Raw genomic sequence first — 16,405 nt, forward strand, 5'->3', positions numbered from 1 at the left:
ACAGCCGGTTTGCCCACGGAGTATGTGTGGGGCCCATTCCAGAGGATTGTAACGCGTGCTTAGCCGTAGCCAAGCAAGTGATACAGGGAAGTCGTCCCCAACGCCGGGGCGCCCAAGTTCAACTTAAGCAGTGTAGAATGAGGTATGAGATATATATAAATTCGAGGAATGATAAGTTTTGCGCATGTTCATAATGTGAGAGATGTGTTATAAACGAATATGCATCTGAGTATGGTCATAATAATAGCAATAATATGTCATGGTCATATGAATCGTTTTTGAGAAGCCTCATGTGGCGAATTATTCGAGGGGCAATTTACGATCTCTTGTTCTTCTCAGTCTATGATGTCTAATATAAGTGATCTCCACTTGTTTAGTTTATTTACAAATGTTGAGTTTGTTAAAAATAATGCCTCACTTTTCTGCATATGTCAAGGGCACAAGCGCCGAGACCCGTCTAATTTGAGGTCTATAAAACACATTGCAAGCCTATTAACCAGTTAAAGAATTTGAACAAATGACCTTCGGTTCCTAACCTGAAATCCTCGATACCCCAACCAGTTAAAGAATTTGAACAAATGACCTTCGGTTCCTAACTTGAAATCCCCACCCCCAATCCATTTACCAATAGGCCGCATGCTTATTGGCCTATATTAAGGCATTGATTCTTATGATATTTCATCCAAAGTGATATATGACGGCTCTCAAAGTTGGTGTAGTAGGTAGGGGACTCACGAATTCATGTTCAAGAATCAGAGATCACCTGTTCAAATATCACCATCTGCATGATAGGTTAGGGTTGCTTGCACGGGTCAAAGGCTTAGACTTGATTGGTTCACACCCTTAGCTCTGCAGCGTTCGATTGAGAGGCGTTACCCGGAAAACGTCCCCGAACTTTTGGAGCTGAACGATGATAACAGGTCACGTCCCCGAAAGGAAGTCCCCGTTAGCCCTTTTTACTTGTAGTGATGCATGCTTGTACCTCGAGAAGCGCTCCGCCATTCAATGACAAGCTCGTTCTCACAGAATTGGACCGGAAAGACTCTTAAGCTTCTGCTCCTTCTAAGCAGGCTCCTTCTCAGCCGAAGGAGAGGACCATGTTTTTTTCCATCAGCATCAACCTCCATATCTTTCACAGTTCAGAAGATGAAGCAAACCAATCCACCTCCCGCCACCCCAAGTCTGCACTATTTCTTGACCATATAACAGACAAGTTCCACACAGAAATGAAAAGCATCATTCATAACAATGAAATGCATCGCAAGGAAAAGAAATTTAATTTAGTGCATCACACTTTTGCTATGTAAAAACTTGCTCTACTTTTTATACATACATATAGCTTCAGATGAACTCAAAATGTCATAAACAAAATTCACGTGAACGTCTGCACTACCTATCCACTTCGGTGCTATCAGAATCCTTATCAGACTCAGAACCACTATTGAAGCTGAGGATTTCTCCATCATCCTCTTGAGCAAAATTCAAGTCCTGTACATAAGGTTCGATCAATTTCCAAAACCACACAGAATTGGTTCCTAGTAGACCTATCCAAAAAGCTTGTCCTTTCCTCTTCACCCTGCAATCCAAGGACTTTGCTTTTAATGCCTTCACAATTCTCTCGACTCCTTCTTGACTTCCTTTAATTTTAAGCAATACATCTCCTGACGATGTCCTGTAGCCCCCGTACATGTACCAGTACGCAAGGACACGTGGTGACAACCACCGATGTATTAACTTTGGAATCACTGGTTTCCCTCTGGGCCAAAACTGGTCTGCATAGAAACCAAAATATGAATGAGAAATAGTGGAGAGGCTGTTTGGTACTTTATTGGAGTTATCATCTAACTTGCAAGAAGGATGTAGCCATTCATGGTAATGGTCGTAGATATGTCTCTTCAGAGCAGAATGCATCCTGGAATTCTCATTGAACAAGAACTTGATCATGTGATTTTTTCTCTGTTCATCAGAATCTATTTGTACACCACCTAAGAGCATGCCTACTAAAATTTCTCTTTGCTCTTTGGTCAGCTTGAGGCTCACCGGCTTCTTAACAGCTTTTCCTCTTAAACTAAGGATAGGGTCAAGCTTTTCCATCGAGGCCGGTTCAATTTCGTACTTTTTTTGACACATAAGATTATATAATTTCTCTGCCTTCACATAGTCTCCGGCAGACAAATACCCACTTAAAATGGAGTTGCAATTACGTCCACTGATGCCAATTGCTCCACTACTATGCATTTCACTAAAAATCTCCTCAGCTTTGCTAATGTCTCCAATCCTCACCAAAGAATCCAAATATATGCCATATATTATACGATTTGGCTGACACTTCTCTTGGCACTGGGAGAAAGCTGACTCCAGTTTATCATGCAGGCCTAAGTTGAAATACATATTCATCATGTCAACAAAAGGAGGACCAAGGGGCTTTAGGCCACTCTTCTTGAGCTCTTCCATGAGAGATTCTGCCAATTCCACGTCTTGAGCTTTACAAATCACTTCTATAATTTTATGGTATGCTGCCACGGTGGCAGAACCCAAATGCTCCTGCATTTCCCTGAATAAATTCAAAGACTTCATGTGATCTGCAACCTTCGCATAGACTTCCATTTTGTACACATAAGCAAGAGAAGGAAGTTTTTCACCCAAATGGTGAAGTTTGATCCACACCGGTTCTGCTTCGTCTAATTTCCCCTCCTTAGAGCAAGCCCTCAACACAGACAAAAGCACCTCTTGAGTCTCCTCAATTCCAAATTCTTGCATCCCCTTTCTCAGTTCTGTAATCCGCTCTGTGTCTACGGTGTCCTGATAGCTATGCAGCCATATGAGACCCCCGTAAATATCTTTGTGTATCTCAAGCCCAGATGACACCAAATTATGGAATATGAATTCTGCTTGCTTCAGATGATGTTTTGACAAGGCTCCTGAGCCACTCACCAGAGCTCTGAATAGAGAGTTGTGCAAACTAAGTCGAGGCTTATACCCTCCTAACTGGATCATGCGATTGTAAATACCACATGCTTCCTCAAGGCAACCTTGAATGGATGCACTCAGATATGCAACAACGAGAATGTGGAAAGTAGATTCACTGGGAACCCGTCCCTGGTTTATTATGTCTTCGAACATCTCCCTACACTTCGCGAATTTCCGCTCCTTACCCAAGTAATCGGCAAGCTTCGTGGCAAGCGCAAAATCGAATCTATACCAATGTTGCTGCATCATCCACTTGTACACCTACAATGTGGTGATGTACTTCAAAGTCACGAACATAGCTTTTGCAACAAATTGAGGAGGCAGAAGTCCTAATTGTTAGAAAAGAAACTAGAAGCGAACTCAAAGAACGGCAATGATTAATATGCCTGTGATTTGTGAACAAATTAAACCTATGTCCTCAACATTTCTTATGAAGGAAGTCCAGAAACAGGTGAACATTCAAGAATCAAAGCCACGTACCTTGAAGGCAGTCTCGTTCTCCCTGATCCTCATACAGTGAACAGCCACATAAGTGGCATCCTCTTGCCTCATCCACTTCCTCTGCGCGTTCAGAATCCTCACCAAAGTCCCGGCCTTGTGCGCCGGCAACTCCTTGCACAGCCAAGCCAGCTTCGCCCGCCGCCACTGCTCTGGCATCTCCTCCAACTCCCTAACCTCCACCACGGGCGACACCACTTGCCTCATTTCACTCCCCACAGACCCCATATCGAAGCTGAACCCATTAGATTCGCTACCCCTGCTCGTGAAATCACAGTTCTCGTCCGAATCGGGTCCGTCCACCACCTGTTCGACGGAACTACTCAGCGAAGCGGGAGAGGCGCGGGGCGAGACCCGAAGGGGGAGTCGAGAGAAGGGAAAGCGGAGGGTGGCGAAAGAGAGCCGCCGCGGGTGGCTGAGGAGCAGCAGAGTGTTGCGGCGGCGGCAGTGGAGGTGGTGGTGGTGGAGGGAGAGAGAGAGGGAGCGAAGGAGAGAGAGAGAACCGCGCATGGACGAATTGGAGACTCCGGGGAGAGCGGGAGCGGTGGCGGTGGTGGGAAGCGAAGAGACAGAGAGCTCCGAGGCCGTGGTGTTCAGAAGCATGTCGTTTCGAGTTTCCGCTCCGCGCGGCGGGGCTAACGAGAACGCATGGCCATGGCCAATCGGAAAGACGAGGAAGAAGCAGCAGATAAATATGCCTAGTCCACAGCCCATGGGCCCATGGCCCAGCCCAATTACACCGTGCACAATGCATTCCTTCGGATTTATGTTTATTGTCATCCATTCCTCTATTGTTTTTTTTTATATAGTAAAAAAAAAAAAGTGTAAGCAAATTAATCCCGATGTCATTCACAAGTAGGATCTACTAGACATGGCCATATGGAACCGTGGGCCCGAAACCGGCCCGTTGACCGGGCCCACGGTTCCATAATTGTGGGAACCGGCCCGGAACCGCGGGTTCCGACCCGTTATTAAAAAAAAAAAAGATATGGGCCGGTGGGGTAAAGAGCCGTTGGGCTCTCTGCCCCACCGGGCCCCCTGCCTCCCACAACGGCCCAAAGAGCCGTTGCAACATGCAACGGCCAATTGGCCGTTGGTTAAAAAAAAAAATTGAATTATTTTTAATTCTTGCCTATAAATACCTATCTTCCCCCTTTCATTTTTCTCACAAATCCTCTCAACAATTCTCTCAAATTCTCTCAAATCCTCTCAATTCGCTCAATTCTCTCAATCCCACCTCAATTCTCTCAATCGGATTTCCGATCAATTCTCTCAAAAATGGCAAGTAGAAGCGTAAATCTTGAAAATGGCAAGATGACTATGGGAGATTCCGATTATCCCATTCCTAAATATGATCCTTGTGAGTATGCATGTTGGGAAGACAACGACGATAATATCAACATTATCCCGATTCCGAACGTCTAGCACATCCCAACACAAGAAAGTCTTCATCCTCTTATTGGTATCGAAGAAACGTCAATGCCATATGAGCCGGAACGGAAGGGCCGAGATAGTACATCCGACTTGTGGCTACACTTCGACAAGGTACGTGATGAAGGCGAAGGTAAGTATAATATAAATTGTAAATATTGTTCGCAAACATATAAATTTACGAAAGGAGACGGCTACGGAACATTCCGTCGACATTTGATGAAAAAAATCTAACGCAAGCGGGGATGGACAATACGCAACAACAAATTTCCAGGTACGCCAATGCTAATCCTCATCCTTTATTCCATTACACTAATGCACTTTATAAACAAACATTAGCTAAATATGTTGCCCTTGATCATGCTCCGTTTACTATTGGTGAAAATTTTAATTTGAAATATTTGATAAATACTGCGTTGGTTCCGCAAGCACCAACTATTCCAAAAAGTACTCTTAAACACGAAGTTTTTCATCTTTATAAAAAAGGAAAAAAATCTTTAGCAAAATTTTTTACGGAATTGAATGGATGTGTACATATAGGTAGCGATATTTGGAGTGATCCTTGGCAAATTCATTCTTATATGGGTGTCACGTGTCATTGGATAGGTGACAATTGGATCATTCAAAAAAGACTTATTGCATTTCGAATTTTTTATGAAAGACATTCAGTTCATAATATTTATAGAATAATTAGGTAAGTTTTAGAAGAATATAATTTGATAAATAAAGTATTTTCAATTGGTTTTGATAATGCCGCCGCAAATACCATTTATATTCCCGAATTAGAAAATATTTGCAAACCCTCTTTTGGCGGGCAATTTTTTCACATTAGATGTGCTTACCATATTTTAAATTTATGTGTACAAGATGGTTTACGAACTCTTGATACTTCTCTCGCCCCAATAAAGGGTACAATTAATTTTTTATGGAGTCATGCCCATTTTATGAAATCATTGGGAAAATTTTGTAAACAACATGAGAGAAGGGCAAAAAGATTTCCAAAAGATATTCCAACTCATTGGAATTCTACCTAAGAGTTGCTTCGGCAAACTTTTGATTACAAAGATTTATTATGTATGTTTATTTCACAAAATATTCCCGAAATTACTTTACTTCTGCAATATTGGGACGTTTGCAAAAAAAAATTAGATTTTTTGAAAATTTTTAATGATGCTACTAAAAATTTATCTGGTATTTATTATCCTACTACGCATTTATTTTTAATAAAGTGTGTTAATATTGATAGTGTTTTTAGTTAATATAAAAATGATACTGAATTAGCTCGAACTATTTTATTAATGCGAGAAAAATGGTTGCATTATTATTTCCAAATTCCTCTTATCTATTTAGTTGGTATTGTTTTTGATCCACGTATTAAATTAAACGGTTTACTATATTATTTAAATGTGTATTATCATGATTGTTTACATTTGGAAGATTCAATAGATATTTCAAATATACAAGAAGATGTTAAAGAATCTATAGTAGTATTATATGAAGAATTTTGTAATATAAATGGTTTAAGTAATTCTTGATCTTTACAATCCACTGCCTCACGTAGCGAGGGTGGTAGTTCACTTAGTAGAGGTTATAATATGCTCAAGAGTAGACAAAAAACACAAAAAGGGGCAACATGTAGTATTTTTGAATTAGAAAAATATTTAACCACTCAATTTGAGTTTCGTGATGCGTAACATAGTACAGATTTCGAAATCCTAAAGTGGTGGAAGAGTCACCAAATCGATTACCCAGTTATCGCCCTCATCGTTCGCCGGATATTAGTAACCCTTTCTTCAAGAGTTGCAGTTGAACAAACATTTAGCACTTGAGGATTAGTTTTGGACTATCGTCGTTCAAGATTAAGCCCGTAGTCCGTGGAAGCTCAAGCTTGTGTCGACGATTGGACGAAGGCGAAATTTCGACACCAAGAGCTGGATCGAGAACACAAATCTTTTAGCAAGGATTGTAGAGATACCACCGACACGGGTACCATATCGGGTAGCGACGATTGACGATGAGATAAATCTTTTAGCAAGGATTGTGGAGATACCACCGACACGGGTACCATATCGGGTAGCGACGATTGACGATGAGATAAATTGGGGTTATCAAAGGTAAAAGAACTATATGGATTTTGATTCTTCTATCCCCAAGAAAATATGTAGGCGCTTAATGATAATTTATTAAGTTCAAGCCCATTCCTCCTCTCTCTCTTTTTTCCCCAAATTTTATTACAATGTACAATTTGATTATATTTTATAATTTATAATTTATTATGTTTATTTTATTATTTATTATTTTAAAAATTAAAATTAAAAAAGGAATCGGAAGGAATCGACCAGGGAACCAGCCCAGAACCAAAATCGGCTAGGGAACCGGCCCCGAACCGGTATTTCCAAGGGCCGGTTCCGGTTCCAACTTTTCGTGGAACCGGAACCGCCGGTTCTTGAACCGGAACCGGCCATGTCTAGGATCTACCACCGTCTAGATCCGGTGTCATCTTATGTGGTTGCTACAAGTACTCCTTTTAGGGACGAGCCGAATCGTGACAATTTGAGGTGTGCATTTATCTATGGATTTCTCCATAAAGCATTTCCCGTTCGTCCGAATGATATAGGATTTAGTAGAGGTGCAACTAGCACTAGATTTTTTTGGGATAAGTACACCGTGAGTGCCATAACTTGTGTACAATATTCACTTAAGTGCCATAACTTTCAAAAATCGTTCGCTTGAGCGTCATAATTTTCAAAAATCGTTCACTTGAGTGATACGTAAACTTTACCGACGTCCACATCAGCTTTTTCGGCATATCACATCAGCTTTTCGGCATTGCACGTCGGGTTTCCGAGGTCCACGTCGCCTTTTCGACGTCCACGTCAGCGATGACACTCAAGTGAACCATTTTTGAATGTAGCACTTAAGTGAATGTTTTGAAAATTATGGCACTCAAGTGAACGCTGTTGAGAAAAAATTCCTAGACGGTTTTGAAGTTGACAAAACAATCCTAGTATTCTTGTATTTTAAGATAATGCTGTGATTTACTTGTTTTGTAGATTATCCTTTGGTGCGGGGATGCACAAGATTGAATCTAGCAAAAGGATTTGGCTCATATATTGTTTCTGAGAGTCTCGGATGCTGGTTCGAGCTCGGATGTTGAGTGGGGATAGCTTAGATGTTGGAATGATGCTCAAGCTTCGAGAGAAGTACTTCACTAGCATTAATCAGAATTTCAAGAGGAATACTAATTGAGCTTAATTGATGCATATCAACGGACGCCATCGAGCTGGATCATCCTTGAAAATTCTTATCGATTGAGATCAATCAAGAATGCGGAACCAAGAAGATAAATCAAGACTTTCTAAATGGAAGAAACCATCTACGGAAACCCGAGATCATAATTGTATGGGCGATTTGATCCAAACGGGGAAGACTTTCCTTTGGCGATCCCCAACGGCTAAGAGATCTTCTTTTTGCAAACATCTCGTCCAAAAGGGTAGATTTGGAGAGATCTCTTCCGGATGCCTTGCAACGGCTAGATTGGAAACGAAAAAGTATAAAAGACATCTCAAAGACGAAGGGAACACAAATCGGCATAAAGAGGGAAAAGTGTTCATAATTCCTAGATAGAGTGTACTTCATTTTAAACACACTTCTTGATCCATCCATTGTAATTGTGAGGAGGTGTACACAAGAGTGTTGAACGCTAGGTGTGAAGTCCCGCGTGTCAAGGAGATCACCGATCCGTAACCTCTAAGCGGATTAATAGTGGAATCCAGCCGATTGGCTGTCAGCCGAAGAAGTGGACGTAGGCTTAACCAAAGCCGAGCCACTATAATCCCTCCGTGCAGTTTTCCTTATCTCTTACTCTGATCACTCTAAATACTTTGTGATAGCTAAACCGCCAACGGACAATACGCATCGATCCTATTACATATCTTGCATTAATTTAATTGCTTGAGCATATGAGATTTCTATTTTACACCATGTGATTTGAATTCCGCAATAAAATTTTAAAATCACACGTTATCACCTATTCACCCTCCTCTAGGTGAATTCACTAGCCACCAACAATTGGTATCAGAGCAAGGTGCTCGTATTTTGTGAAGTGTTTTTTACTTCTGAGCTAACAATCTTTATGGCTAGCAATTTCTCTCCTTCTTGGATCGAAGGTGGAAGCAACAACAGGCCACCATACTTTGAAGGAAAAGATTATAGCGACTCGCAGAACAAATTTAAAGCATTTCTCGGATGCCGGGATCCTCAAATTTGGGATGTCGTACAAAGAGGAGTAAATCCAGCGATAGAGACTACAAGTGCAGGGGATAACACAATGGCGGCTCTAACGCAACGAGAGATAACCAAGAGAGATGCTCTTAATGCAAAGGTCATTTATTCATTTTATAGTGCACTATCTCCTACCGAATATAGACGTATTGCGGATTACTCTTCATCAAAAGAAATTTGAGATAAGCTTCACGTCACCTATGATGGAACAGACAGAGTAAAGGAGATAAAAGTCAACTTTCTACTCGGACAATATGAAGCATTCAAAATGAAGCCCGATGAGACAGTGAAAGAGATGTTTAACGGGTTCACCGAAATAGTGAATGGTCTCACATATCACAGGCAACCAATTTCTGGACCTATGAGAATCAACAAGCTACTACGAGCTCTTACAAAGGAATGAGACAATGTTAAAACTTCCATTCGAGAGACTCAAAGAATATCTCCCTTGTCAATGGATGAGCTCATTGGAACTCTTCAATCTTATGAAGAAGAAATAATCAATGATGAAACCACAACTAGAGGTAAGAAGTCAATTGCCTTAAAATCTAATGTTGATTCCGATGTTTCAGATTCTGAAGTCGAAGATGATGAAGAGTTAGCACTTATGGTCAAAAGATTCGGACAAATGGCCAAACAAGGCAGGAACTTCAAAAACAGAAAGGATCTCGGACGATTCAATCGGAGAAGATCATCTGAGACCAAAAATGAAGGCTAAGAAGTCATTTGCTTCGAATGTAAGAAAAGAGGCCACATCAAACCCAATTGCCCTCTGTTAAAGAAGAAAGACAAGGATGAAAAATCCAAGAAAGCTTTGAAAGCAGAAACTTGGAGCGACACCGAATGTGAAAGTGATGAAGAATACGCAAATGTTTGTCTAATGGCAGATTCAAATGATGATATCGAGGTAACTCACCCAAACATCTCTCCTAAAATATCTGCGTATATAGATGAGTTATGTTTAGAATACAAGGCTACTCTTAAGAGACTTTCTGAATTGAAAAAGGAAGTTGCCATCTTTAGACAGAAGGATATTTTGCAAAAAGATAAAATCAGCTTTCTCGAAAAGGAATTTTGTCAACTAAATGAGAAATCCGATTCTATATCTTGCGAAAATTCGCAATTGAAATCAAGGATAGAATTTCTCGAAAAAGAAAACGATTTCTTGAAAAGGGAAAGAAATCATTTTGAAAAGGAGAATATTTCTCCGAAAAAGGAAAAAGATATTTTCGGAAAAGAGAATTCTGTTTTGAAAAAGGAAGTTTTAGAGATACACAAAAAATTCTCATCCGATTCAAAAACTTTGTAACATATACTTTCCATACAAGCTCCCTACTATAACAAGTCGGGACTTGGTTTTCAAAAGGAAAGTGATGAGAAAAATTATTTTCCAACCATAAAAGAAAGACTCAAGCGGCGACCTTCCAAACACGCTTATCAAAATCATTTTAGGAAACAATTTGTACGATTTGAAGGACAACACCCCTCGAGATGTTCAAATTGTGGTGATCTCAAACACTCCAGGAGCTACTACTCAAAGATCAATCGATCAACACTTGACATTCTTAGATACACTTCTACGACTAACTTCAAAGGACTCAAACAAATTTGGGTACCGAAGAAAAAGTGAGAATCTTTTATCATTGCAAGTACCAAACAAAAGAAGAAACAAATGGTACCTTGATAGCGGGTGCCCGAGACATATGATTGGTGACTCATCCATGTTCATTGATCTCGAAAAATTTGATGGAGGAAACGTGTCCTTTGGAGGCAACAACAAAGGAACGATTATCGGCAAAGGAACCGTGAAGGTTGGCAATCTACTCATCAAAGATGTTTCATTAGTCAAGGGTTTGAACTTCAATCTTGTTAGTATTAGCCAATTATGCGTTATTGGATACAAAGTTTCTTTTGCGGAAAATAAGTGCTCAGGTACAAGTCAAGACAACAAGTCATCATTTATCGGACGAAGATATGAGAACATGTACCTTCTAGACACGTCATCTAAAAATGAAAAATGTCTTCTATCGGTCAAAGATGATCCAGAACTATGGCACGTAAAGCTGGGACATATAAGCTTCAAGCAAATAAACAAGCTCTCCAAAAAGAAGCTGGTGAGAGGACTTCCAAATGCCAAATTTGAAAAGACAAAACTTTGTGAAGCATGCACACTCGGAAAGCGAGTAAGAAATTCTTACAAACCCATTAATGAAGCATGCATCACTACCCATGCTCTGCAACTATTGCACATGGATATCTTCGGACCCATTCGAACATAGAGTATTGGAGGTAAAAAGTATTGCTTTGTTATTGTGGATGACTATACAAGATTCACTTGGGTATTCTTTCTTACTCACAAGAGTGATGCATTCTCATTCTTTAAAACCTTTTCTAGAAAAGTTCAAAATGAAAAAGGTTATTCAATTACAAGTATCAAAACCGATCATGGAGGAGAATTTGAAAATAACTACTTTGCTGATTTACGTGATCAAAATGGTTTTCAACACAATTTTTCTTCTCCATATACTCCTTAATAAAATGGAGTTGTTGAAAGGAAAAATAGATCTTTGCAAGAAATGGCACGAACTTTTTTAATTGAAAGCAAAGCTCCATCTCATTTCCGGGTTGAAGTCGTTTCGATCGCATGTTATGTAATCAATCGTGTTTTCCTCGGACCATTGATTGAGAAAACTCCATATGAACTCTACAAAGGAAGAAAACCAACTATTTCATATTTTCATGCGTTTGGTAGTAAATGTTATATTCTTAAGAATGCAAGTGATAGGATTGGTAAGTTTGATGAAAGATTAGATGAAGGTGTATTCTTGGGTTACTCCACTACTAGTAAAGCATACCGAGTCTTCAACAAGAACTCTCGGACAGTTAAAGAATCAATGAATGTGAAATTTGAAGAAGAGCGGATTACTCGGACGATGGATTCTGAAGAAACAACAAGATCTGAAATTCGTAACACATCATCTCGAAAAGAAAAACCATCATATGAAGACGCAGAACTAGTCGAAACGTTTCAGAACATGGAAAACACCTTGCAAGGCACATCATCCGAAGGATCAAATGATGAAGACCTCACCGAAACCGAACATGACAAAGCAAATAAAAGCTGGAAATACAGATCAAGTCATCCCGCAAATCAGGTTATTGGGAATATAGATGAAGGAGTCAGAACCAAATCTAGACTCAAGGATGCAATAAATGCCTTGCTCTAGTTTCTAAAGTAGAACCCAAAAGAATTGAAGAAGCTCTCGAAGATGAAAGCTGGATCGAAGCTATGCAACAAGAGTTACAACAATTCGGACTAAATGAAGTTTGGGGAACTTGTACCCAAACCAAAGAATCATCCTGTCATTAGAACCAAATGGGTTTTCCGGAATAAGCTGGATGACAAAGGAAAAGTAGTTAGAAACAAAGCAAGGCTTGTTGCACAAGGTTACTCATAGGAAGAAGGAATTGATTATGATGAAACCTATACACCAGTGGCAAGACCGGAAGCTATCAGGTTGCTACTTGCTTACGCTTGCCATCATGACTTCAAGTTGTACCAAATGGATGTTAAAAGCACATTTCTCAATGGGTATATCAAGGAGGAAGTTTATGTCAAACAACCTCCAGGTTTTGAAGATCCAAAGAACTCGGATCATGTGTACAAACCGAAGAAGGCTCTTTACGGGCTGAAGCAAGCACCTCGAGCTTAGTATGAAAGGTTAAGTAATTTTCTAACTGAAAAAGGTTTCGAAAAAGGTAAAGTCGATACAACCCTTTTTATCAAAAGGGAAGGTAAAGACATTCTGCTTATCCAGATATATGTTGATGATATTATCTTTGACTCATCTAACTAACATCTTTGTGAGAACTTCTCTCGTAACACGCAGAATGAGTTCGAGATGAGCATGATGGGAGAACTTAAATTCTTCCTAGGGCTACAAGTAAATCGGACTAATCGGGGCACATTCATACATCAAGAAAAATATGCCTTGGAACTAGTGAAGAAGTTTGGTCAAAATAATTGCAAGAAAACAGAATCACCAATGTTACCTCATCCAAACGAGATAAGGATGAACAGGGCAAATAGGTTGATCATAAGCTATACGAGAGCATGATTGGTTCTTTGTTATATCTTACCGCATCTCGACCCGATATTATATTCAGTGTATGCATGTGTGCAAGATTTCAATCTGATCCTAAAGAATCTCATATGTCTCTTGTCAAAAGAATCATCAAATATATATGAACTAATCCAAACCTAGGATTATGGTATCCCAAAACATCGGATCTTATATTACATGGCTATTCGGATGATGATCTTGCGGGTTGTAAGTTGGATAGAAAAAGTACTTCGGGCACATGTCAACTTCTGGGATCAATGCTGGTGTCTTGGTTCTCCAAGAAACAGAACACCGTAACTCTATCAACTGCTGAAGCTGAATATGTGGCACTAGGAAGCTGTTGCGCTCAAATACTATGGATGAAGCAACAACCGAAGGACTTTGGTATTGAAGCTCACTATGTGGAAATCAAATGTGACAACACAAGTGCTATCAACCTCACAAAGAATCCAGTTCTGCACTCATGAGCTAAGCATATTGAAATCAAACATCATTTTATTCGTGATCATGTGCATAACTGTGACGTTAACATTAAATTTGTTAATTCTAAACATCAATTAGCTGACATATTCACTAAGGCACTCGATAAAAATACATTTGAGTACATTAGACAAGAGTTGGGTATTACCATGATTCCTATTTGAGCTGAGATCTAGACAGGAGAAATTTCCTCGGAACTTAGAAAGTATCATCCGAAGACCTTCGGCAGCTCCAGAGCTTGAAAGCATCTTCTGAAGGAACTTACGGATCTCGGAACTTGGAAAATCATCTGTAGACAACATCTTCGGAGCAGATACAACAAAAGATTTGATTGTTCGAAATCTTGGCGCGTAAGTCGTTTTTATTTTTGGCAACAAATAAGGTATGCATCAACACAATCTTCCTAAATATTCGGCAAATATTATGTGATTGTGTTGATTGCTCTGATTGAATATTTGATTGCCTTGATTGAAATTAAATTGGTTGAGTTAAAATATTCTCAAAATCTTTTTTAAAGAATTCCCCTTTGAGAAAACGCCTCATATACCCTAAATCTTCTCCACTCGTTCACCCTCACAAATCGCTCTCTCGGCTCTACGAAATCCAAAAACCCTAAAAACTCCCAAAGCTCCACGATCGGGATTACCCAACAAATTTCATTCCTCATGGCACCCAAAAATCCCTCGGCACAGAAATCTTCAGCGGCTGGTTCTCGTTGGTCCGGTCGCCTAGGACAGAGAACATCTAGGGATGCTCCGACACTCACCACCTTGCCGAGCGAAGCCGAAGAGCAAGCATGAAGACCGATCGCTCATATGATAGAGATTTCGCCATCGGGAGTAACAGAGGAGAAACGTAAGAAGATTCAACAACAAATCTCTTTTATTGTAATCCGAAACCCCGATGAAAATGCTAGTCTACCTGTTGATAAAAGAATAAGGCTAGCTAGGGGTCCGTTGAATATTATTAAAGGAATGCGGATTGGTGGTAGGTCTGAAATTGACATTCTGGATTTTGTCAAAATAAATGGATTCTTCAATGAGGGAGAAATTCAAAGATTCTCCGAGATGCTTACTCGGACGGAAATCGGGCTAGCTACCGGGGTAGGAACAGAACTTCGGAAGAGTAGTCCCTCTGGAAAAGGAAAAGAAAAGGTTGGAGAACCTGTGGAAATTGAGCAGAGAAGTGCTCAAAAGAAAGATGTGAGAGAAGAGGAAATTTACGTGTCTGAACATTTGAGGGACGATGATGATGAATTGATTTATTCCTTCTTCAAGTCGGTGCCCATGAAATTTTTGGCTGATGAAGAAGAGGCGGACAGGTTGTTCGGATCAAAAGAACATGAACAATGCTACAAGGCATTACTTGCTAGAGGAGTCATGCCTAATGACACTGTCGATTCGGACTTTTTCGAAAGGAATGGTCTACTGATTCTTTATCCTCTCACCAACCTGCAGCTTCACAACTTCTGCTCCTTATCTACACCAACTTACATTGAACCGATCGCCTATTTCTATTCAAACTTTACAATGATCGATAGAAATGCAATTCGTTTTTCCTACAGGGGGCCGAATATCATTCTGAGTCTTGAAAACATGGCGGACATTCTTTAGACCGAGCTGTTCGACTTCACCAAAATCCATGTCTCGGATGAAGATGTCTATAAGAAGCTATCCGGCAACCTTGATCTATCAAGAGCCAACAAGCCACACGTTGAGCATCATCACTTTCCTCCGAGGACCATTATACCGCATAAGGTAGTTATCAACTGCCTAAGGCCAAAGGGTTCCTCAAAAACAGATGTCTCAAGGTATGAGGCAAAGCTTATCTGGGCCATTCTAAATGGACAACCCTTCTCTCTGCCTCACTTAATCTTTCTGCATATGAAGAGAATAGTGAAGAAGAACAAGGGTCGGCTGCCCTATGGATCTCTAATAAGCAGAATTTTTGGGTACCTGCGGATAGTGGTACCTCTGGAGCTCATATCCATAGAGCTTCATCGGGGAAGTGTGGGTGAGACTATGCTCACAAAGTTGGGTTACATATTTGAGAATGGAAGCTGGAAGGATAGAAAGAAGAAAGTAATCCTCATAGACCTTCCTCAGAAGGAGACTTCTGTTGAATCTTCACAGAACAAGTCTTGGGAACCATCCTCTGAGTCCACTCGAAAGAGAAGGATCAAGATGATTGCTCACAAATCAACCAGACCTAGTAGCAAAAGAAGAAAACTTGCTAAGATGCTGCTTGACAGAATTGAAAAAGAGCACATCTCGGATAGCCCAGCAACATATGATTCAGAACTAGAAAAGCTGATCCAAACGATCGTAAGAACAACTTATGAGGATGAGACTGCCATTCATTTGGAACAGCAGGAAAAGGAAAAAGAGGACATAGAAGCAGGAGGAGATAAAGAAAGAGAAGAAACATCATCTGTTCCCGAACAGGGAATAGAGACAGAGGGGCAACTTCTACAAGAAGAAATGTCTGAGAGGGAGCAAGCTGAAATAGAAACCAATGCTGCTACAATAGCAAATCTCCCGGACAAATCTGCTTCATCATCTAAGCACCATGCAAGGACTCGGGGGGAGTCAACAAATGTAGGAATTCGGACGGATGAG

The 16,405-nt window shown here is 40.3% G+C and overlaps 1 protein-coding gene across 3 annotated transcripts; it reads right to left on the reverse strand.

Moving 5' to 3' along the window:
* Positions 1 to 707: 707 nt before the first annotated feature.
* LOC115737230 (pentatricopeptide repeat-containing protein At2g15820, chloroplastic) lies at positions 708 to 4,175 on the reverse strand. Of its 3 annotated transcripts, none has more exons than XR_007198491.1 (4): positions 3,451 to 4,175; positions 1,394 to 3,231; positions 926 to 1,182; positions 708 to 894 (listed from the first exon to the last, which is right to left on the reverse strand). XR_007198491.1 is itself a non-coding variant. In XM_030669267.2 (3 exons), the coding sequence occupies exons 1-3, from the start codon at positions 4,069 to 4,071 to the stop codon at positions 1,133 to 1,135; spliced, it is 2,514 nt and encodes an 837-aa protein (XP_030525127.2). In that variant the 5' UTR covers positions 4,072 to 4,175; the 3' UTR covers positions 708 to 1,132. The 3 variants fall into 3 exon arrangements, 1 of the variants encoding a protein (XP_030525127.2); XR_007198490.1 differs by having other exon boundaries at positions 926 to 1,187; XM_030669267.2 differs by having other exon boundaries at positions 708 to 1,187.
* Positions 4,176 to 16,405: the final 12,230 nt, after the last annotated feature.

The sequence above is a fragment of the Rhodamnia argentea genome, chromosome 5 (assembly GCF_020921035.1).
Source record: "Rhodamnia argentea isolate NSW1041297 chromosome 5, ASM2092103v1, whole genome shotgun sequence".
In the NCBI taxonomy this organism is placed as follows: domain Eukaryota; kingdom Viridiplantae; phylum Streptophyta; class Magnoliopsida; order Myrtales; family Myrtaceae; genus Rhodamnia; species Rhodamnia argentea.